This window comes from Danio rerio, chromosome 2 (genome assembly GCF_049306965.1).
Source record: "Danio rerio strain Tuebingen ecotype United States chromosome 2, GRCz12tu, whole genome shotgun sequence".
NCBI lineage: Eukaryota > Metazoa > Chordata > Actinopteri > Cypriniformes > Danionidae > Danio > Danio rerio.
Window position 1 is genome coordinate 54,882,785 of NC_133177.1, and position 25,029 is coordinate 54,907,813.

The window sequence follows — 25,029 nt, forward strand, 5'->3', positions numbered from 1 at the left end:
CGCCATTCACGTCCCAGGCACGCTCAATCGTGCAGCCGATGCGCTCTCACGACAGCTGTTACGCCCTGGAGAATGGAGACTCCACCCCGAGTCTGTTCAGCTGATATGGGCGCGATTCGGGGAGGCCCAGATCGATCTGTTTGCTTCCCCCGAGAACGCTCACTGCCAATTGTTTTTTTCCCTGACCGAGGGCTCTCTCGGCACGGATGCACTGGCCCACAGCTGGCCTCGGGGCATGCGCAAGTATGCGTTTCCCCCAGTGAGCCTGCTCGCGCAGTTTCTGTGCAAGGTCAGGGAGGACGAGGAACAGGTTCTGCTAGTTGCGCCCCTTTGGCCCAACCGGACCTGGATATCAGAGCTCTCACTCCTCGCGACGGCCCTCCCCTGGCGGATCCCTTTGAGAGAGGACCTACTCTCTCAGGGACAGGGCACCATCTGGCACCCTCGCCCCGATCTTTGGAACCTCCACGTGTGGTCCCTAGACGCGAGGAAGACTTAGGTAACCTACCGACTGCGGTGGTTAATACCATCACTCAGGCTAGAGCCCCCTCCACGAGGCGCGCCTACGCCCTGAAGTGGAGTCTATTCACTGAATGGTGCGTCTCTCGCAGAGAAGACCCCCGAAATTGCCAGATTAGTGTTGTGCTCTCTTTCCTTCAAGAGAAGTTGGACAGCAGGCTGTCGCCCTCCACTCTCAAGGTTTACGTGGCCGCCATCTCCGCTTATCATAGCGCGGTAGCTGGCGGCACCGTGGGAAAGCATAACCTGGTCATCCAGTTCCTTAGGGGTGCTAGGCGAATTAATCCATCTCGCCCCCCTCTCATGCCCTCTTGGGATCTCGCCCTCGTTCTCACGAGTCTGCGATCCGATCCCTTTGAGCCACTCGAATCAGTATCTCTAAGATTTCTGTCCCTGAAGACAGCTCTGCTGGTTGCGTTGGCCTCCATCAAGAGGGTCGGGGACCTGGAGGCATTTTCGGTCAGTGACTCGTGCCTGGAATTCGGGCCGGATTACTCTCACGTTATCCTGAGACCCCGCCCCGGTTATGTGCCCAAGGTTCCTACCACCCCCTTTAGAGATCAGGTAGTGAACCTGCAAGCGCTGCCCCCGGAGGAGGCAGACCCAGCCCTTTCTTTACTTTGTCCAGTTCGCGCTCTGCGCATTTATGTGGACCGTACTCAGAATTTTAGATCATCTGAGCAGCTCTTTGTCTGTTATGGCGGTCGGCAGCAGGGAAGTGCCGTATCGAAACAAAGATTATCCCACTGGATTGTGGATGCCATTTCACTCGCTTATTCGAGTCGAGGTCAGCCGTGTCCCCCGGGAGTACGTGCACACTCCACTCGGAGCGTTGCATCCTCTTGGGCGCGTGCACGCGGCGCCTCTCTAACAGACATCTGTAGAGCTGCGGGCTGGGCGACACCCAACACATTTGCAAGGTTTTACAATCTGCGAGTGGAGCCGGTTTCCTCAAGGGTATTAGGTAACCCTTTGGTGATTGAGGAGACAACTCGGTAGGGTGTTGAAACACGCTTGCGGCGCCATTCTCCCTAACACGGAGGTACGTGCGCCTTTTTTATCTGTCAGTAAAGTTCCCCGTCAGGTGAGCCCTGCAGATTCCTCCGTGGCCCCCAGCACTGACTCAGCGGAGGAGTCACTTGCTGGCCCACTACGTTGTAGGTCTGCCCGCTGGTCAGCCCGCGTTTTGGGTATAGGTGCCTGCTATGCGTGATCCCCACTAGGCGATCCCATATGCTTATTCCGCCACGGTTAAGTCCCCCCCCTGGGCGGACCCGTGTCTTCCCTCTCCGCTAACCACTCTTTGCTATGCGTACTCCCCCTTTTAGGGCTAGTCCATAGGTAAATTCTGCCATCTATCCCCCCCTTGGGTAACGGATGGCCTCCGCAGCGTCCTCCCTATCGGGATTGCACGCTTCCCAACGTACTGTCGTATTTCCTAGAATTATCTAGATGCTCACGACTTCCCAAAAAATATATCTAAATCCGTAAAACTTCTGTTGAAGTAGGATAAATTAGGGCCAGGGACACGTTGGAGGACCGCGCCCCCCATGATGTGGGTGCGTCACGCTTGCTTGACTATCTCCTCATCGGGGGTGTTGGTAAGGTGCAGTCATTATGGCGCTTTCCATATTCTCCCATTCATGGCACTGAAGTTCCCCAACCGAAGGGGAACGTTCGAGGTTACAGAAGTAACCCTTCGTTCCCCGAGGAGGGGAACGGAAGTGCCATATTCCGTCGCCATAATGACTGTCCCTTAGCTGTTTGAAAGTCTCTTCAGCTTAAAAGGATGGCGTCTGCTGGCTTCAGGTGTGCTTATATGCTGAGATGATTGCAGATGTCGCACACCTGCGCAAGCTTACGCTGCCAATTAATTTCATTCATTGGCCCGTTCAATACTCTCCAGATAAGCGGCTTCTGATACGAATCCTCCCATTCATGGCACTTCCGTTCCCCTCCTCGGGGAACGAAGGGTTACTTCTGTAACCTCGAACGTTTGACCTGATATAACTTATACAACATCATCTACAACGGCAGAGGTACTAAACTAAATATTATCTTGTTTTTTTTTTTTGTTTTTTTTTTTACTTTCTTACCTCATCATTCAATTTTCTGTTGTAGCTTCAGAAGAGATTGCAAGACTGACTGGAAAATCTCCATGTGTGATTGTTAAGTTAACCTGAAAAAACTGAAAATGTTACATGACCCCTATCTCATCCCTGATTTGTGGAATTGGTAGTGTTGCAACTCTCCCTGTGTTTCAACTATACCCGCTCTCCCCTACACAACTAAGTTTCAGATCATTTTAGGTCAGAATATAATAAATTTTTGTGCAAAACTCGAATATCGCAGAAAACATCCAACGAGAGAACAAAATCATCACTTCCAGATAAACTGGCACCGAATATCAATAGAAAAATAGAAGTTGCTGCGTTGGGAGAAATAACTTTTTCATATACAGTAGTTCTGTACAGCTGTGTTCTGCACCCTGATTGGCAGGAGACCATTGTCGATCAATCTCCTCCGTGTCTCCTGTACAGTACAAAATGCGTTCAGCTTGCCAAATTAACATAAGTCTTCCTTCGCAAGCAGTGTGAGTTCCAACAAGGCTGCAAAAAGGGTTGTAACTGTCTGCAGCAAGACCATCATAAAGGGGGTCGCATACTGGATGTGGACGCGCCACGCAAGGTACGCACAACGGTGCCGCAAGTCAACTCACAGGCATTGCTAGGACTGTTTTATGGGGACTATAGCCCTCCTATATTTCTACTCAGCCCCCCAAAAATGTTTGCAATTAGCTCATAAACTGTACACTGTACAGGTTTTTAACATTCTTCCAAATCTGCTTTTGTGTCCAACAGAAAAAAAAACTCATACAGGTTTTGAACAAGTGAATGATGAGGAAAGGATGGCAGAGATTTCCTTTGTGGTAAATTTTGTTAAGCAATGCACATGTACAAGAATGTTTGTGGTTCTTTGATGACTTCAGCCTTGTTTTGGAAAAGTCACTTCAGCAAAAACAGACCAAAAAAAAAAAAAAAAAAAAACACCAAAGGCAATGATGAAATGATGACTTACATAAGCTTTAAAGACAAAGACACTTTAAAAACACAGAGCAATACAACATAACAGATAATTATAGAACAATTCTAGAAAATGAGCCCATTTTGACTGATAATAATAATTATAAAACAAATGAATACTTGCCGACGAGGAAGTGGCGCAGTAGGTAGTGCTGTCGCCTCACAGCAAGAAGGTCGCTGGTTCGAACCGGGTGCTCTGGTTTCCCCCACAGTCCAAAGACATGTAGGAGAATTGGGTAGGCTAAATTGTCCATAGTGTGTGTATGTGTGTGGATGTTTCCCAGAGATGGGTTGCGGCTGGAAGGGCATCCACTGCGTAAAAACTTGCTGGATAAGTTGGCGGTTCATTCCGCTGTGGCGACCCCGAATTAATAAAGGGACCAAGCCGACAAGAAAATGAATGAATGAATGAATGAAGTCGGCATTACTGTCATAATCCACTGTGATACATTTTAACTTTTAAGCACACTTGTAGATGCTTTGAGTTTTAACTTTCCTCTTTTATTTTGTTATTTTTAATACCTTTAAGCAAATAAGGCTGTGCTTATGTAGTTTCACCCAGCATACACTTTTATGGTTACACTTTTTAAACCACTATTAACATACTGATACATCACAGAGTCATGCTAAATAAGGAAAAATACTCCTTAATGTTCTGTTTGTAATGTCTAGTAGTAAAACATGAAAAGCAGAACAGAAACAAATGACACCCTGGTGGTCTGTCAACTTCCACGTGTCTTCACTTAATTATTTGCAACCTCTCACACAAATAAGAGGAATATGACAGAATGGAAAAAGTGGTCAAATGTTCATAAGTATTATGGGTTGTATGAGCAATATCACACGAGTTGCAGTGCAATGAGGCTGTATATTGGCGTTGGTGGGAGGCGTGCATTGGCATGAGGCTGAAGGCCGAGTTATATAGAGCTTCATCAGAGAGTGATATAGAGTGATACAGACCAGTGATATAGAGCTACATCGCACTGCTACTTGTGTGAACAGTTCCACAGCACAATAATGTATATAAAAAATAAAATCAAACACGGGCAGTCTAAAAAGCCCTTTGTAAGAGGAACTACTTTCTTCCGCAAATCATTCACAACTGCAGCTGACATTAGAACAGCAGAAACAATTGCTCATTCATCAACGTCACTTTAGAGCTAGTATTTGAATGATTCTCTAGGTAAACGTCTAAAGCACAGTAAGCAAAATCACCTGTTTTGTCATCACTTTAGATCAGGGGTGTCAAACTCCGTTCCAAAAGGGCCGCAGCTCTGCACAGTTTAGTTCCAACCCTAATTAAACACACCTGATCAAACTAATTGAGTCCTTCAGGCTTGTTTAAAACCTACAGGTAAGTGTGTTGGAGCAGGGTTGGAACTAAACTGTGCAGGGCTTCGGCCCTCCAGGAATTGAGTTTGACACCCCTGATCTAAAGTGATGACAAAACAGGTGATTTTGCTTACATTTTAAGATTATAAGGCTGAACAGCATGAAATGCCATCAGTCTACAGAGATTTCCCAGTATTTCTCTGTTGCAATCGGAAGATCACAATATTACTCTGGTATAAATATAGCACTACAACATGCAACATAGAGAGATTGACTTAGATAATCATTTACCCATTTAATAATGATTTAACCAGCTGTAGTTTGAAATTACATTGTTTTTCTTTTAGGGTTAATTGTGTGTCTCTGTCGCCAACTTGTGGATGAACATCGTCAACCATCTTTGCTCAAAGACATGCTATGGCAGCCATAGTCTTTCAGAAATTGTAAATAGTCCAAAGACATGCGCTATATGTGAATTGAAGAAACTAAATTGTCCGTAGTGTATGTATGTGAATGAGTGTGTGTGGGGGTGTTTCCCAGTACTGGGTTGCAGCTGGAAGGACATCCCGATCCTAAAACATATGCTGGATAAGCTGTTCATTCCGCTTTGCCAACCTCTGATGAATAAAGGGACTAAGCTGAACGAAAATTAATGAATGATGATTAAAAATTTAACTTCAGCACAATTAGATTGTATTTTATTATTAGAAGAAACAGCAAACCACTTATGCAACAGCTGGTGATTATGGCTGATAAAACCACATATTTTATGTTGCTGGTGTTTCTTTATGACTAGAGAAAAAAAAAACACTAACCATAATAAATCAAGACATATGAGACAGAATAATTTGAATTAATATTTTTATTTTAGAAGCATACAGAAGAAAAAAGGCACTCCTACATTAATCTTTTGTTGTTGTTCTGCAGTTCAAAATCTGCATTGCATTCATTCAGGCATTTAGCAGTGTATGAATAGGTCTAATGCATTTTATACTATTATTATATTATTAGTCTGTTGGCTAACTGTAAAGCAGAAAGAGATCATGAATATCATCGGTTTTCATATAATCTGTTTGTTCAGGTCGATATGCAGAAAACTGTAGATGTGTGAAAGGCAGACACGTCATCTGAAATAGAAGGGAACATTTCTGTCACATGATGGTTAGGAAGACCAAAAGAAAGACACAACATCTTAAGATGCGTTTAATTTGCTTTGAATTGCCTAAAAACTTTAGGAAGAATGTTTTAATACTTGCCCATTCTACTCTGTGCTGAAGTTCACATGTTCTGTGCAAAAGAAGAAAAACGAACATTTTTGAGTTACATAAAATTTTACTTGATCATGTTTTAAGTCAGTTTAAAGAGCCCCTATTTTGCATTTAAAAAGGTCATGTTTTGGTTTTGGGGGTCTCCAACAACAGGCTGATATGCATGCAAGGTCAGACTCTTTTTGTCTTATAAAATGCATTTATTTTTACCTATCCCATCTACTCCCATATGATTCGTTCAGCGATTAATTTTATCTCAAACCCTTCCTTAGCACGATGCTAATTTGATGGAGAGAAATGCCCACCATGGCTTATCAACATTTCTGAAGTAGTCAGAGTGCAGAGTGTATGTGTGAGCCCAATACAGGAGTGCATTAAAGCAATGCAGTTAAACACCAGCATATTGCTCTATTCTTAACCTAACAATAAGTAAATCCCCTGTAAGTAAAAACAGTGACACACATCCAGTATTAATCCACACAGTGGCAAAAGCTCAACTATTTTGAAACTTTACCACAGCACATGTGTTGGAATGGCTGAGGGGGGCCACAGCAGTAACACATGGCAGAGGGTCACTAACTTAAAAATGCATTTAAATCGGAAAAGAAAGTGACACGCATCGAGTTTTTAATGTGGTTTTAAACGGGATATATGAATATATAGAGTTACCAGATACAATACAAGCCGCGTGGAGCAATTACAAGTAACAAAAAACATTAAATACATATTTTGCAAACTAGAGAAAACAAGGAGGCAACCATTTTATTCGCACTTACACTTGTAAAATGGAGGAAGAAACTGATCCATGAACTGTGAGCTGACAAAGTTCCTGTTAAGCTCTGACAAAGTCCCATACATCAATAGTATTTTCTGATCATTCTTTTGACAAATGGCCAACGAATCCCATGTTGCAGGATAGATAATTGCATTAACCACCAAAACGTTCACTTATCTTCCATCAGGAACAGTCCCACACACGCCCATACTCCACTAGCGCTTGAAGGTAAAGGTGCGTTCACATTTTACCTGATCAAGCAGTTTATATTTGGTATTGTTTTGTGTCATTGTTGATACGAAAAGGCAAAATATCTGGTCGAATGACGAATCATTTAATCGACTCAAATCTTTTATTAAAAAAATCTTTATTTTTAAACTAGGTGCATTTTCAGATTTAACCCTCAGCTGGATGTTTCATTCACTTAGAGCTATGTTGTCATTTTTAAAAACCCATAATAGGGGCTCTTTAATATAACTCAAGTTAAAATGATTGTTAATTTAAATAAACTTAAACATTCAAGGCAGCAATTTTATTTGTGTGTAACCAGTGGTGGAAAGAGTACAGAAGCCATACTCAAGTAAAAGTTCTACCATTACTTGCTAAAATATGCAGTGCAGGTAGAGAAAAGTATCTAAATAATACTCAAAGCCCTTCTAAAGTACTGAAGACTAGTGATATTACACTGTGAAAATTATTGCAGCCCTAATAATGTTTGCGCATGAGTTTGAAAACGTAACATTCTGTACTGAATTTAATTATGGTTTAAGGCCATTTGGTGATTTCAGTGATCATATAATAGGTATCATTCATCTTCTCATTAGTGATATACAGTCTAAACAGTCTCTTGGTTGTTGAGTGTGACTATTTAGCATCTTCTTGTACTTTTAATGCTTCCTACTGTACATGTTTGCTGCATTTAATAAGCATCTGTGTCTTGAGGTTGATCTGTTTGATGCTATTTTTTTTTTCTGAGTGATTTGGTTGGACGGGAATTGATTTTGATTGGACTGATTAATCTACTTAGAAGAAATAAACATATAGTTTTCAAACTTTAACATTTCAGATCATCAAAAAAAATTAAAGATTAGTCAAAGAAATTAAGGTTTTTATTATTAAGGCAAAACAAAATGCAAAACTAGTCCTGTTTGAAAAAGTGTTTACAGCCCCTATTAAAGCACAGCTTAACTCTGATTTATCACACCTGAGGTCGAGTTCTCTAGCCACACCCAGGGCTGATTACTGCCACACCTGTTTGCAATCAAGAAATCACTTGAATAAGACCTGCCCAATAAAGAAGTAGACCAAAAGATCCTCAAATATAGACATCATGCCAAGATTCAAAGAAATAAAAAAGAAAAAAACAATTGAGAAAGAAAACAATTGCGTTCTACCAGAGTGAAAAATGTTGCCATTTCTACAACACTTGGCACTGTGAAGAATCAGAGGAAAATTTTCCCAGGAACCGGCTGACCAAAAATAACTCAAGAGCACAGCATCAACTCATCCAAAATGTTACAAAAGACTCCACAACAAAATATAAAGAACTGCAGCCCTCACTTACTTCAGTTAAGGTAAGAATTCATGACTCCACCATAGGAAAGAGACTGGGTTTGCATGGCAGAGTTCTAAGATGAAAACCACTGATGAGCAGGAAGAATATAAAGGCTCATCTTCATTTGCCAGAAAACATCTTAATGACCCCCAAGACTTTTGTGAAAATACTCTGTGGACTGACGAGACAAAGGTTGAACTTTTTAGAAGGTGTGTGTCCCATTATTTATATACATATATAGGTGTGTGTCCTATTATTTATTTACATAAATAGGTGTGTGTCCTATTATTTGTGATGCAAAAGTAACATTGCATTTCAGAAAAAGAACATCATACCAACATTAAAATGTTGTACTGGTAGTGTGATGGTCTGTGGCTGTTTTGCTGCTTCAGGACCTGGAAGACTTGCTGTGATAAAGGGCAACAGGAATTCTGATGTGTACCAAAATATCCTGAAGAAAATGTCCGGCCTTTAAGTGACCTCAAGCTGAATCAAACTTGGGTTCTGCAATAGAAATGATCCAAAGCACATCAGCAAGTTCACTTCTGAACGGCTGAAGAAAATTAACATGAAGACTTTGGAGTGGCCTAGACAAAGTCCTGACCTCAATACAATTGAGATGCTGTGGCATGACCTTAAAAAAGTGGTTCATGTTTGAAAACCCTCTATTTGTGGCTGAATTACAACAATTCTGCAAAAATAAGTATGTAAAAACTACTCCACAGCACTGTAACAGACTCATTGCAAGTAATCAAAAAGGCTTGATCGCAGTTGTTGCAGCTAAAAGTGACACAAGCAGTAATTAGGTTTAGGGGCCAAACACTTTTTCACACACAGCTATGTAGTTTTGTAGTTTATTTTCCCTTAAAATAAAAAATAAAAAACTATTTTAGGTCCCACTTTATATTAAGTGTCCTTAACTACTATGTAGTTACATAAAAAAATAAATACAATGTACTTACTGTGTTTATAATGTATTTGAGAACACTTGTGGAGCTCTTGAGTTGGGATAGAGGTTGGGTTAAGGACAGGTTTGGTGGCATGGGTAGGTTTAAGGGTGGGTTAAGGTGTAAGAGATTGTCAACAGTGTATTTACAAATGTAATTACAAAAGTTAATTACAGATGTAATTACATGCATGTATTTAATCAAGCTTAGGTACATAGTAAATACATGTATTTACACAATAAGTACATTGTAACAAACTATTATTTTCTGTGTAAGTACATATTAGTTAAGGCCACTTAATATAAAGTGGGACCCAATTTTAAAACTGCATGATTTGTTAATATGTGCTATATTTGACTAATATTTACATAGTAAGTGCAGGTTGCAGAATAATAGCACAGTTAATTGCTTAGTAAAGTGCAATTCCTGAGAACAACTACTTACGGTAATTTGAGTATTTGCAGTTTGTAACTTTATATCACTAATAGTGCAAGCATTTTGTAATATTTATTATCTAAGATACTCATTTATTTAGTATTTAATTAAAATATGGGTAACACTACAATAAGGTTCATTAGTTGATGCATTTACTAACATGAACTAATCATGAACAACACATGTACCGCATTAATTAATAATTGAACATATACAAATGCATTATAAACATCCAAGTACATGCCTGCTAACATTAGTTAATGCACCATGAGTTAACATAAACTAACAATGAACTACTGTATTTTCATTAACTAACATTAACAAATACAGTAGTGAATGTATTGTTCATTGTTTGTTCATGTTAGTAAATTATTTACTAATTTTACTAATTAATTAACATTAACTAATGAAACTTATTGTAAAGTGTGACTTAAATAGGAAATTGGTTTACCTGGTTCTGCCTCAGTTACAGTGAGTTGAACAGGAATGATTCGATTTCCAGCAGAGCAGAAATACCATCCAGAATCAGAGAGTCTCAGTCCATTCATCAGCACAGTGAAGGAGTTTTCACCATCATCACTGATCTGCACTGATGAACTCTGGGATGTGTTGGTCTTATTCTCTAGGAAACACTTCTGATCTTTATATCTGCACCACTGTTTCTGTGTATCCCTGTATTTAGAACTGTAGAGGCACTGAACACTGACATTACTACCCTCATGTCCAGATACACTGCTGCTCAATACAGACACATCAGGAACTGAAACACACAGAAAGAAAGACATTCAGGATTATACTGCATACTTAAATGTGATGTAACTTAGCACTGTGATAATAACAATTACACATACCAGATTTAACCATGAGAAAAAGCTCATATGTGGTGTTCTCTTTTCCTTCAGACTCCAAAACACAGTAATAAAATCCAGATTGTCTGCTCTCGATGTTCCTCATAGTCACAGTATAGAGGCTCTGATCAGGACGATCAATTACTGACAGATTCTCCTCGGTTGTGTTTGTGTATGTACGAAGTTGAAATATTTCTGAAAACCAGAATTTCATCTGCCATTGAGTTTCCTCATTATAATGACATGGGATGGTGACAGATCCTCCAGGATTAATAGTTAACACATGATCCAAACCACTGTAGCTTTCAACACCTAAACAAACAACACAGAACATTTTTTACATCCAGGATTAACAATAAATCATCTACAGTGTTTTACCTTAACATAAAACATGAAGCATAGAGCATCAAAACATCGTCAACCACTAAATCTTTACATTTTGAAATGCTAAACAGGATCTATTACAAACAAAATTAACACATCATTTAATACCCACCGAAAATGAGCCAAAACCCGACTGAAATGAGGAATATTTTGTTTTTTCCATCTGTGGCCATTGTGTTTGTCTTTGCTTGGGTTTCTGTTCTGCAGTTTTTCACAGCAGCATCTGGTCAACTTCTGTTTTCTCTGCTCATTCGGAAGAAAAAGTACTCTTGGATGTCTTGCACCACGTGACTGAGGGGTGTACAGATTGTTCATATTCTTAAATAAGTGCAGCAAGGACACACACTGGGCCAAAGCAAGAATACAAAGGCACATATTTAATATGTGTAGGTAATTTATTTGCATTTCTGTAATTTAACAGAATTGAATTCAATGCAAGATTATTTGTATAGCGCTGTTCACAAAAATTATTGTTTCAAAGCAGCTTTAGAAGGTGGACATTATAATCAAATTCAGAAAAGTTAGGGTTATTAGTTATCATAACTTTATTAGTTACTAATAACGTTATCTAATTATCTAGTAACTAACAGCTTTGTTGGTGGATTGCTGTATAGATGGTCGTCTTTCTGTAAGGTTCTCCTCTCTCCACAGAAGAACACTGGAGCTCAGACAAAGTGACCATCAGGTTATTGATCACCTCCTGTCATGGTATGGGGGTGGATAGAGAGGAGGCGAGGACCCAAATGCAGGAAGTGAAGGATTTATTGAAAAAATAAAAAAAATAAAAAACTCAAATCTCCCCATGTGGGGAAAAACACAACACTATACTATACACACACAACTAGACTCGATCTCGGCATGACACACTACTTTAAATCACTGTTGTAGAACAGATATGAACAGACCTCATACAACAGAGAAGGGAAACAATTAACAACAGACCAGCACAGAACAGAGCACACTATAATAAATAGGAAAGACAAACCAATAAACAGACAGGCGGACAGGTGAAAATAATAATTACAAACAAGATAACAAGGTGGGTGGGACAAGACAATAGACGGGAGAGCGCATGACAGAGACGAGACAAGCCATGCGCTCATATACAACAGGACAAGAACATGCAGCCAATGAGAGAACACATTAACCGCATGTTCATGACAACACAAACACAACACTGAAGCACACGACAAAAGCACGTGACCACAATGTAAACACCGAGCCACGTGCTTTGACAAAAGAGGCAAGACACGAGCACACGATAGATAAACACCTTACCGTGCGCTCACACATAAGCAACGCGCATGCTTCATCTCAGCGCCAACCAAAACTGAAACCAATTAGACGGAGGCGCAGAGAATAAAGCAGCGCAATGCTGACAGAACAAACACAAACACTAGTACAAGAGCGTGTGCGTCTGAGGGACGCAGAGCGCACGTACACCCACGACGGCGCGCGTGCACACAGAGACAGAAACAAGACCAGACATGGGTAGTGTCAGAGCTCTGCCACTAAAACAAGAATTTACAAGACCAGAGTGGCAGAACCCTGACAACCTCCCTGACTAAGGCCCTTCTCCCTGATAACTCTGCTTAGCTGGCCGGCCATCTCTAGAAAGAGTCCTGGTGGTTCCAAACATCTTTCACTTATGGATGATGGAGGCCGCTGTGCTCATTGGAGATTCAGAGCAGCAGAATTTTTTTCTGTAACCTTCCCCAGCCTTGTGCCTTTAAGACAATCTTGTCTCGGAGGTCTCCAGACAATTCCTTTGTCTTTATGCTTGGTTTGTGCGTTGACATGTGTAGTGGGATCACCTGGTGTTATCACAAGTGATTTTTCTATTAGCCAATCGTATAACTCTTGGGTGTGTATATAAGGGGGGATTTGGGTGTGTGTTGTGTACTGAAGCACCGCTTGTGCGTCACTACCGGAGTCCCGCTGGTCCCGCCTCTGCCCCTTCCGTTCCTGCAGGTAGACATTGTTTTGCTTTCCCTTTAGCGTCGGGTTGCGTAGTGGTTTTTAACTGGCTGTATTTAACTTCTTAGCATCTGCGGATCAGATTGGCTGTAGCCTGTGTTGCTTTCACCCCAGCTGGATCGCTTTTGTAATTCCTGGGCTGTGTTTTAATCTACAACTGCGTCCGTGAGTGCGGGTTGCTAAGTGACTTGCATACTAGAGGTATGTACGTTACGCTTTTACTAATTATCCGCCGATCTGTCCAGCGACTTAATGTCTTGTCCTTTTTAGGAAGAATAACTGCGTGTGGGCACGCCGAGGGAGCAACATTAGTGATATTGCTGTTTTTTTTACGGACCGCTGTCTTTTTACAGACCGCTGCTTTACAGACCACTGCTTTCTAGACTGCTGCTTTATAAACTGCTGCTTCATACTGCTGCTTTACAGACCACTGCTTTCTTTTTAAACCACTATTGATCGCTGATTTGACACGTACGGCTGCATATTGCTGCTTTGAGTCCGTTTGCTGTGTGCTTCTCATTTTCTGATGCCGGATTAATGTGCGAGCCTCAACGTAAAAGATGCCTACTATAGTGCTGTGAATAACAGACTCAAATTGCCTTCACATGGAGTACTTGCACACGAGTAGTAGCCGATACATTTTTAGTGCGTGGATTCATTTTGTGCTTTTTGGGTTTCATTATTTTTCTTTTTGTACCTAATTCATTGTGTGATTTGTGCTTCCTGTGGGAAGTTTATTCTTTTTGAGTTAATTGATTTATTATTATTAATATTACTGTTTTTTTTGAGTTTCTATTGCAAGGAGATTTTTATGAATCTCTCTTGGGGAATTTCTGTGTTCTTTTGTGTAAGATTGTGACTTTACAATTGTTAATTGTCATTTTTGTTTTGTAGGAGCTGAGGCTTCCAGGCAGGCCGTTAGTTGTCCATCGTGCGGTGGTGGGATACGACACTGAGTGCAGTGTGTGTGTTGTGTGCTCACGTATGCTTGTGTGCGTGTGTGTGGTGCACTTGCGGTAAGACCATTTGTAATTTTTGTAGAGTTTGGTGCTACGTAACTAGCTTACCTGCCACTGGTAAGCCTCTACTCCTCCTCCTGTTGTTATTGTGTGTTATTTATGGGATTGTGCGGCTACTATCAGCTATCAAGCTTTTTAAAAGTGATTTTATATTGGATAATTAAGGAAAATAAAGTATTTTTGTATTTTTGGTGTTCACGTCTCATGCCTTTTCTTCACACAAAGAACCTGTTAATTTCCCTGTGATCAGGGTGGCGTAGTCAGCTTTAATTTAGTATTTTTCTCCCAACTTACCGCTCCGCTACACATGCACTGTCAACCCTGGGACCTTATATAGACAGGTGTATGCCTTTTCAAATCATGTTCAATCAGCTGAATTGACCACAGGTGAACTCCAATGAAGCTGCTGAAACATCTCAAGAATGATCAGTGGAAACAGAATGTACCTGAGCTCAATTTAGAGCTTCACGCTAAAGGTTGTGAATACTGATGTACATGTGATTTTTCAGCTTTTACATTTTTAATAAATTTGCAACAATTTCAAAAACTCTTTTTTCACATTGTCATTATGGAGTATTGTGTGTAGAATTTTGAGGAAATTAATGAATTTAATCCATTTTGGAATAAGGCTGTAAGATAAAAAATGTGGAAAAAGTGAAGCGCTGTGAATACTTTCTGAATGCACTGTAATTATGTACATGTTCAATAAAATGCATTTGTGTATTAAGTGTATGTGTTGTCCATTAAATTTTCGATGGTTGGCATCATGGCGGTTATGTTGATGTCCAAAAACAATGTCAAATGAAGTTTATAATTGGCTAATTTTTGGTTGTGTTGGAAAGTGACCAAAATCCAGCATCGAGCCAACATCTTAAACCAATGTCATATTAGCGGCTAATACTGACATTTGTTCGTCAAGTATGGCAACCAAAATCCAGCGATATATAAGAATGATATGTTATCATCAAGTGGTGCTGAATAATCTACATTTTGAAGGTTTCGGGATGGGCATCCCCAGGTGGAAATAGAGAACAAAGACAATAATTAGCGTAGCTGCTGTTTATTATGTATTTGAACAAGAGCCATCAAATGTCAATGCAATCATGCTATGAATGAAAAGTTATACAAACAAATATAGAGACAAACATAGAAGTATTTCTAACAAAGTACCTGCTGTATTAAGCAAATAAGAGTGTGTCCTACGGGTGGTTTGTCAAGGCCACTCATCTCCGTGGAGCACACTCATGCATCATAACATTATGCAATGCATTACATGTGTACATGATACAAGTGTATGCTTTACTAAAAAGATAGGTCTTTATCTTGTTTTGAACTAAGCAAGCCTAGATCATTATCAGGAAGGCTATTTTAGAGTTTAGGAGCCATATATGAGAAGGCTCGGCATCCTTTACTGGACCTTTTTGAATATAGATACAATTTGTTTCTAACTTTGTCTTAAAGGTGACTGAAGTTAAATTGTTCTCTGCACTGTAAAAAATATTGAAATACTCATGATTCACAACTGTTTTCTGTTTATTTACGGTTGTGAAAAGTGGCTTTTATTGACATTTTAGTTGTTTGAAATAATATAAATTGCCTTAAAATAAAAATTAAAAAATATTCCCTTTTAGGTGGGGTAGGTATGCTGCAATTTATTGAAGGATACAAAATGCAATTCTGTTATCATTTGGAGTCAAACTCTGCAGTAAACCCAACAATATCCGACCTATTTTTAAAATAATTTTGAACACAAACATTTGTAACTTAAAAGGAAAGTGTGAGACATCTTCCGTCATTATCTTCCAATTATTTAATGTGCAGGAAAACAGTCCTTTGGGCTGGTTTATTTTAAAACTGGTATTTACTATTTTTTTTTAGGTATTTCATTTATTATCAATCATAAACACAAATTCGGCTAAATGTGTACAGCATTTTATAGTTATTTATTTATAGTGCCTAATAAATCTGAAGTCTAGCAAATTTAGTTCAATGTTTTTTTTTTTTTTTTTTTTTTTTTTTTGTAACAGGAAGTTATTGGTTTATTTTAACTAGGAAACAGTCCAAACAAACAGGAAATGTCAGTCACTTCCTGCTGCAGAACAAAAGTCTTTTAAGCTTTACCTTGATATAGCAAATGCTTTCAGAGATGCTTTCTTTTCAGAGAGGTTTTTCTTAATGTTTTTTTTTTAATATTACTATAATTTTTTATCTTAGCACAAAAGTCTGTCGGGTCAGTTGAGAATCAGTCTGTGATCTCTAATTCTGTGACAGACAGAAACGCTCCTTCACTCCCCATCTGAAAAAGAGAATAGCGAAACACATGGCATGAGCATAGAAATGGTTTGTCAAATGTAGATCCAGCACTCTTCTTAAAGTCAACACTAACCTGTTGCTCTCAGTGCTGCTGTCTGTGATCTCAGTGCTGCTGTCTGTGCCCACAGTGCTGCTGTCTGTGCTCACAGGTGCTATCAGATATGGAAAATATTGTTAATGGTGTGTGAGAATCATGCAAAAATGGGAAATGAAGCATTTTGTTTGGTTTACTTCTGAATTAGTTTGGTTGTTAATTAGCTGGTGCATTTAGGCTGTATTACCTGTTGTTGTAAACCTAAAGAAGAAGAAAAAAGAACAAAACAACACAAAACAAATTACTTAATGTGACCCTGGTCCACAAAACCAGTCATACTGTAAGTGTCAATTTCTTATTACTGAAATACAGTTGAAGTTAGAATTATTAGCCCTCCTGAATTATTAGCCCCTGTATATCTTTCCCCAATTTCTGTTGAAAAGAAAGGTTTTCTCAACACATTACTAAATATAAAAGTTGTAATAACTCATGTATAAAAACTGATTTATTTTATTTTTGGCATGATGACAGTAAATAGTATTTTACTAGATATTTTTCAAGACAGTTTTGGTATTAAGCTGAAAGTATAATTTAAAGGCTTAACTAGGTTAGTTAGACAAGTAATTAGGCAAGTCCAGGGCACCTCATTTTAACGATTCCCCATTCTCAACCTAACACCTAACACAACCTAACAACATAACAAGTTCATGTGGATTAAACATAAAAAATAAGTTATCCAAATGAAATCTCAAGAATTGTGTTGTTTTAGTGTTTTTATTTAACTTAAAATGGTTTGAGATATTAAAACATGCTTTTATTCTAGCCAAAATAAATCAAATATGACTTTAAAATATTATCGGAAATACTGTGAAAAAAAATCCTTGCTCTGTTAAACATTAAACATAAGTTGGGAAATAATTTAAAAAAAAATAACAGGAGGGCTAATAATTCTGACTTCAACTCTATTAAATGTAAGCTAAATAAATAAGTAAATAAATCGGTAAAATAAATAAGTTTGGTTTGTAAGGACAGAACAGTAATTGCACAAGATTCACCTACTAGAAATTACGGAATCTGAGGGTTAAAAAAAATCTAGATATTGAGAAAAATCACCTTTAAAAAAGACATCAAATTAAAAAGCTTTTAGAGTAGCAATGCATATTAACAAAGCAAAAGTTATATATTTACAAAAAGGAAGGTACAATATTTATGTCTTTATAGAACTTTATCTCTACTTAATATTCCAATGATTTGTGACATTAAAACATTTAATAGGGCACATGCACAGCTAATATTTTTTTCCTCTACGAATAAACTATCAGTGAAAGGTTAATGTGACTTTTTAAAATTTTATACAGTTCCTAATACAGCATCTATGTTGTAATGTCATTAAATATGATCCGTTAAATAGACTTAAGAGTTCATTTAGTTGTTCAAGTGTAAAAAAAGATAAAAAGCCGTTTCACATGCCGTCAGAAATAGCAGGTGAGCGCAGAAACTCCATTGAAAATACTGGGGTAAAATAATTTTTCATATTTTAAAGACATGGTGGGTTAAATGCAATGTAATACAGTGCTTCTTGTACATTCTGAGACCCACTTCATGTCGTATATCTGTCAGGCAGTAAAGATTGCTGATTTTTAAAGATATCAAATCTTAAACATGACAATTTTGTAATGGAAAGACAATTTACCTGAAGCACTAGCCCATTTCATAAGGTTCCTTTTACAGCATTGATGTTGTAATGTCATTTAAATGTTATCCGTTAAATAGACTTAAGCATTCATTTAGTTGTTCAAGTGTAAAACAAGTTGAAAAGCTGTTTCACATGCCGTCAGGATCAGCAGGCGAGCGCAGAAACTCCATTAAAAATACTGGGGTAAAATAAACTGTTAAATTTTAAAGTCATGGAGTGGGAAATGTAATTTAATGCAGTTCTTCTTGTACATTCTGAGATCATTTTATATCATATGTCATTAAGGCAGTAAAGATAATTGATTTTTAAAGAAAACAGACCTTAAACTATACGATATTGTAATGGCATACAGTTCACCAGCAGTGCTTTAACTGGGTTACTAAAAATGAAAAGTCCTTCTGCATATACCCTATTTTGACCCATATAATAGAGTATTGCCAAAAATGTACACGTGAAACATAATGCTGGCTTTGTGGTCCAGGGTCACAAATGATCAGAAATACTGAATTTGATTTATTATATACAGTATACAGCATGCAGCTCATGACAGAAAATCTACATACAGTTATATTAATAAGTTACTTACCCGTTGTGTTGCTCAGATTTCTCTGTGATTACAAATGCTGTCAGATAGATTAAGAAGATTTATTATTAATAATATTATGATTTCTTAGTGTCATGTAAAGAGTCATCTATTAACTGGCTTTGGTTTAGTGAGAGTGAAATTAGAAATCTGCAGATTTTCAAAAGAATTAAGCAAAACTATCTTTGAAAACAAATGGATGTGATTAATGAGTTTTACCAGAGACAGTGAGTTGAACAGGAATGATACGATCTCCAGCAGAGCAGAAATACCATCCAGAATCAGAGAGTCTCAGTCCAGTCATCAGCACAGTGAAGCATCTTTCACCATCATCACTGATCTGCACTGATGAACTCTGGGATGTGTCCGTCTTTTCCTCTGGGTAAAAACACTTCTGGTCTTTATATCTGCACCATTGTTTCTGTGAATTCCTGTATCCAAAACTGTATAAACACTGGAATGTGACATTATCGCCTTCATGTTTAGAGACACTGCTGCTCATCACAGACACAACAGGAGCTGAACGTACAGAGAAAAAAGGAGGTTAGAGATTAAATTGATTGAATATTTATTATTCAAACATGAAACTCATTCATACCTGTTTGAACTCTGAGTTGAAGCTTCTTTGTTTCATCCTTTGTAAGTCTTGTTCCAATCTCCACAGCACACCAGTAATATCCAGTGTCTTCATGCTGCAGGTTCCTCATAGTCACAGTAAAGAAACTCTGATCTGGATGATCAATCACTGACACTTTTCCTTTGGTTTCATTAGTATACGCCAGAGCAGAGCAGAACCTGTATGAATCTGTTTTAATAAAGCACCAGTATTTCTTGTACTCTGCATATCTCTTGTCATAAAAACATGGAATAACAACAGATCCTCCAGTCTGAACAGTTAACACTGGATCTACATATGCAGTTATGCACTCAGGACCTGAAGAAAGAATAAAAAATGACTAAACACAATATAGAGTCATCGTCATATATATAAACAAAGAAAGATATAACACTTGCCTTTTATGAGCCAAAGGAAAATTAAAACAAACTGCATGACTGTCACACTCTGGTTCTGAGAGGGCTCTGAAAGAAATCTCTTCTCTGCACATATCAATCTCTGGTCTCATCGGGCAACTTCCTCTGATTTTCTCAAAACGTACGATCCTTTAGATGATATGAGAAGGAAGCGGTCTGGACACACTGCACAAATCAGTTAATAAATCTCACATTCACGTGTGTGCCCTGTCTTTTGTTTCTTTGCTCTGTTTCATACCCAGCAGGCACACAAAGTCATAAGTTAATAATAGGTTTGATTTAGGTTGTGATGTCAGGTTATTTTGATGTCCAGTCATGACCTCAAATGATGTTGATATTTGGTTGATTTTTAGGTTGTGTTAGAAAATGACCAAAATTCATCGTCAAGCCAGCATCTTAAACCAATGTCATTTAGATGTCAAATACGGATATTTATTCATCAGGTATGGCAACCAAAGTCCAACATCTGATAGACGTCATAGTGACATCTAACTGTAACATAACTAGATGTTGATCTTTTGTTGTTTTTAGGTTGTGGCATTAACCCTTTAATATGTATATTTACACCAATGAGATCAGTACTTTGTGTCATTTGTAATATTTAGCAGGTAAGTGACAGATAATGTATTGCATACATCAGTGTTACATATATGATGGATGTTACATATATTTTAAAAGCTTAAAATATTCGCTTTTTTAGTCAGTAGCACTAATTTGAAGTGTATTATTATTTTTATTTAAATTATATGACAAGTACTTCTTACTCTTTTTTTTATTTTTATTGTGAATGCCCATGCCCCCTTTGTGCAAACATGCAATGCGGTTACGCCATTTCCCCTATAAAAATAGCCCCCCTGAACTATTAGCACCCCTGTTTATTTTTTTCCCAATTTCTGATTAACGGAGAGGTTTTTCAACATATTTCTAAACATAATAGTTTTAATAACTCGTATCTAATAGCTGATTTATTTTATCTTTGCCATGATGACAGTAAATAACATTTGACTAGATATGTTTCAAGACACTTCTATACAGCTTAAAGTGACATTTAAAGGCTTGACTGGGTTAATTAGGTTAACTGGGCAGGTTAGGGTAATCAGGCAAGTTATTGTATATCGATGGTTTGTTCTGTAGACTATCGAAAAAAATTGGCTTTAAGGGGCTAATAATATTGACTTGAACTGTATGTGTGTGTGTGTGTGTGTGTGTGTGTTTATATATATATATATATATATATATATATATATATATATATATATATATATATATATATATATATATACATACATACATACATACAGTATATATTAATCTATAATCACAAATGATTAACAATTCACATATGAACAGAGAGAAAAAACATGTTATTAATATATATATATATATATATATATATATATATATATATATATATATATATATATATATATATACTATATAGTCCCTCTGTTCCCTGTTCCATTGTTTTTCAATGTAAATAACATGTTTTTTCTCTCTGTTCATGTGTGAATTGTTAATCATTTGTGATTATAGATTAATATACACTACCTGACAAAAGTCACTGGCTTGCATGATTCAGGATCTGTAGAGCTACGCATCGATGGATTTGCCCTTCAGTGTTTGGACTCTCAGTAGTGATTATTAAACCACAGTGAACTGAACTGACTTCAAACACTGAAAACTGAAAAGTGACATTGTTCAATTTACAATGATCTTCTATGTGAAGCTGCTTTGACACAATCTACATTGTAAAAGCTCTACACAAATATTCAAGTTATTATTTGTTGTTATTATTTTGGATGCTTTTAAATCTAACTTAAAGACACATTTTTACTCTCTTGCCTTTGACTGATGCATGCATGTTATTTTTTTTATTATTTATATTTTAGTATTACTTTTAAATATATTTTATTGTATTTTTAATACCAGTCATTTTTAGTTTTATTGTCTAGTTTATTTTATTGTAAAGCACTTTGGATCAACTACGGTTGTGTTAAATTTTGCTCTATAAATAAAGTTTGCCTTGCCTTGCCGTTGGTCTCAAACTGGGATCGATGACAAGCCTTTTGTCAGGTAGAGTAGTGTGGATGGAGTTTGTAAAAACGGCAGTATGGACAAGGAACATTCTCATTCCAAAACGCAGCTTAAAGCATAAACGCACTAGTGTAAATGCAGGCTCATTTAAGTTAATATAATAATAGCTGTGTCAAAATATTAAGAAATGGACAATATAGCAAATATGTTACAGTGTTTTTAATTGTTTATTGTCACACACATAAAAAATATGTTAGAACTTTCATGAATGTTTCATGCATTTTGCAGATAACAGCTGTTCATATTCACAACTGTTCATATTCCTCAAAACAGGGGGTGATCTTGTATGGTCATCAATGTAAACTGAATGTTATCTGGTGGTCATGTTTTACACCTCAACATTATAAGAACATCTAACATTCCAAGAATAATTGTAGACATCATGAAAATGTACATGACCCTACAACCTGAGGGACCTTTTATGGTTATTTTTAAAACATAATGTAGTATAAATCTAAAGCAATCATGACTAACTCTATATAAGTTGAAAGCTTAAAATTTCTAGTTTCAATACACTGTAGAAAAAAAATCTGAAATTTTACTGTTTATTTCTGGCAGCTGGGGAAATTTACAGCAAAAAACGGAAATTTACTTTAAATTTCTGGTAATTTTCTGTAATTCAACCTCTGCTGTTTTACAGTAAATTTCTGTAATTTAACAGTTTTTTTTTTCTTTCTTTTTTTCGGGCAGCTGGGGTGTCGAAAAAAAATTACACAATAAAATAACCGCTAAATTACAAAAATGTACTGTAAAATAACAGGTTGAATAAATCGTAAAATTAGAGATTTTTTTACAGTGTAAATGAATCTAACACTCTAATAAACAAATGAAATTAGAAAAAAAATAAAGGCAGTAGTTCACTCTGATAGACATTTGAAGCTGCTATGCTTTTTTCTACATTGTTCAATAGAGAAGTAGTTCATTTTAATAGATATTTGAAGCTGACAATATGTGCTACCTCTGTTTTTACATCCTTATTTAATGTGGTAGTTCATTCTGATAGACATTTGAAGCTGACAAGATGTGCTAACCCTGTTTTGGTAGATGAAACATGACAGATTAAGCTACCAGTAGCACATACTGAGGAGGTAGCACAGATCGTCAGAACACCGGCACACAAAAAAACAAAGCAGAATATCTGACTTTAGCATTTTTTTTAGAAAAACAAGCACCTAGCATGTTTCTTAAATATCTGCAAACATATGATGGTATTTTTATGTTTTATAAGACTCAAAAGCTTACATAGAGCACCTTTAATGTGAATGACATCATCTTTGGACTTGTAATGGATATTAAGCAAGATGCGTTCTTATTATAGGTGGGCATAGATCATTTTTTTATCTAGATTAATATCACTGTAGTCTTGAAATTAATCTAGATTAACATGGCTCATTTGAATTCTGCCGAAGGCATTCAGAATATGCCTGCGACCCAAATAATGACTAAAAAGTCTTTGAGAACGAGTTTCTCAAGCCAGGTGGCACATTAGACCAGGGACTCATCTCCTGTTTCCAAAATGCATCACAAACTGCTTTAGAAACTGTTCTATGATAATGAAAATTATGTTCAAGAAGATGTATTAGTGTTTACTAACTGTTTATTCAGGTAAGCATGAAACATATTGATCAAACAACCAAAAATTAAGATAAAGTTTGATACTAAACAGAAACTATTATCTTTATGACGAATAATAAAATATTAAACTATTGATAGGATTACATTTTATCAGCTAAACCCTTGTCAAGAAAACTAGACAGAGATTTTACACTACGAAACTCATGTGTTACTCCAATCTCACTAAATTAATTTGCAGTGATTTCCAGACAGTCGGTGGACATCTTATGCCTTTAGAAACTCTCACTTGGGAAATAAAATCTTTTAGTTTTACACTAACTAATAAGACGGATTCAGAAAAGACTTTTGAACATGCTTTATTCAGAGTCATTAGAAGATCTCTAATCAGAGTCTCTCTCCAAACAAAGAAATGCAAGAGTTTTATAGGACAGGTACACTACATACATCAAACCAGCCAAGTGTGAACACACCCTTAAACATTAAATAAAATTAGGCTAAAAGAAGTAGTCGTGTCATTCATTTGCTGTTAGACAGTAGAATCTGTCTTGTTCTCAGTGTGGACCCACAGTGCTGTAAACATCTTCTCCTGCTGGAGGCTTCTGGAAGTGCAAGATCATAGTACAGTAAATACACTGTCAGCAGTACAATATATCTACATGAACTAAAATGTCAAATCTTTTATAAAAACTTACTGCGTCACTCACAGGAATATAATCAATAGTACTGTAGATCATGTTCTTGTTGGGATCCAGTGGAGAAATGGACCAAATGGTAAACATGATATATTCATTGACTGTTAACTCTAATGTATGATATTGCATTACTGTCTGGTTTACTTACAAATGGGGTTTCATCATTTATAGAGCAGTATACAGCAAGATCATCAGGTTTAGAGGAGATCTGCATTTTACACAAAACAACACAAAACAAAAGAGAAATGTCAACATATGACTCACTTAATGATCTACAGATCGCATGGAATTAAGCAGAACGGAGAAAACGAATTTTGACTGGTGCTGAGATTACTGACACTTATGATCTACTTATAATCTGAAAGTAGATCCTAACATTGTGTTGACCAGAAGAGGGGAACGAAGAGAGTCCTGCATCATTTTTACTTAAATTGATCTAATGGGAATTAAAATGAGCTCTCTCAAACATTCATTAATTTTCCTTTGGCTTAGTCCCTTTAATCATCAGGGCTCACCACAGTGGAATAAACCACCAACTTTTCCAGCACATGTTTTACACAGCAGATGTCTTTCCAGCTGCCCAAGTATACTGGGAAACACCCATACACTCTCACATGTAAACACATACACTATGACCAATTTAGTTTATTCAGTCAACCTATAGCGCATTTGTTTGGACTGTGGGGTAAACCGGAGCACCTGGAAGAAACCCACACCAACACAAGGAGAACATGCAAACTCCATACAGAATTGCCAACTGACCCAGCCGGGACTTGAACCAGAGATCTTCTTGCTGTGAGGCGACAGTGCTAACCACTGAGCCACCGTGTCATACCTCTCTCAAACAAATCTCTGAAAAGTTAGTTTC

General features: G+C 37.5%; 3 protein-coding genes across 9 annotated transcripts in view; all 3 read right to left on the bottom strand.

Annotated features, from left to right (window-relative positions):
• Positions 1 to 25,029, bottom strand: part of pigrl2.4 (polymeric immunoglobulin receptor-like 2.4) — a 55,840-nt gene that overhangs the window by 23,383 nt on the left and 7,428 nt on the right. For 2 of the 4 annotated variants that reach the window (XR_012384838.1, XM_073911426.1), the window contains 3 exons: positions 24,310 to 24,369; positions 24,174 to 24,206; positions 23,810 to 24,068 (listed from right to left, as the gene is read on the bottom strand). The exons of 1 other annotated variant lie outside the window; for it this stretch is intronic. Coding sequence is in view for 2 of the 3 variants with exons in the window: in XM_073911426.1 (XP_073767527.1) it covers positions 24,021 to 24,068; positions 24,174 to 24,206; positions 24,310 to 24,369 (141 nt within the window). In the remaining variant the exon portion in view is untranslated. Of the gene's footprint in view, positions 1 to 23,809; positions 24,069 to 24,161; positions 24,207 to 24,309; positions 24,370 to 25,029 lie in introns of those variants that run through there. One more of the 4 variants, XM_073911415.1, reaches the window with a different exon arrangement.
• Positions 2,607 to 12,629, bottom strand: LOC141378949 (polymeric immunoglobulin receptor-like). Of its 4 annotated transcripts, none has more exons than XM_073931294.1 (7): positions 11,259 to 11,439; positions 10,766 to 11,074; positions 10,366 to 10,674; positions 8,868 to 9,036; positions 8,542 to 8,710; positions 6,191 to 6,221; positions 2,607 to 6,061 (listed from the first exon to the last, which is right to left on the bottom strand). In XM_073931294.1, the coding sequence occupies exons 1-4, from the start codon at positions 11,317 to 11,319 to the stop codon at positions 9,014 to 9,016; spliced, it is 702 nt and encodes a 233-aa protein (XP_073787395.1). In that variant the 5' UTR covers positions 11,320 to 11,439; the 3' UTR covers positions 2,607 to 6,061; positions 6,191 to 6,221; positions 8,542 to 8,710; positions 8,868 to 9,013. The 4 variants fall into 4 exon arrangements, with proteins under 4 accessions (XP_073787395.1, XP_073787387.1, XP_073787402.1 ...); XM_073931301.1 differs by having other exon boundaries at positions 5,780 to 6,061; positions 8,872 to 9,036; XM_073931312.1 differs by having other exon boundaries at positions 5,780 to 6,061; positions 8,542 to 8,605.
• LOC141378951 (polymeric immunoglobulin receptor-like) lies at positions 15,189 to 19,793 on the bottom strand. Its single transcript, XM_073931340.1, has 4 exons — positions 19,367 to 19,793; positions 18,988 to 19,287; positions 16,529 to 18,808; positions 15,189 to 16,438 (listed from the first exon to the last, which is right to left on the bottom strand). Exons 1-3 carry the CDS (start codon positions 19,473 to 19,475, stop codon positions 18,768 to 18,770), a joined length of 450 nt encoding a protein of 149 aa, XP_073787441.1. The 5' UTR covers positions 19,476 to 19,793; the 3' UTR covers positions 15,189 to 16,438; positions 16,529 to 18,767.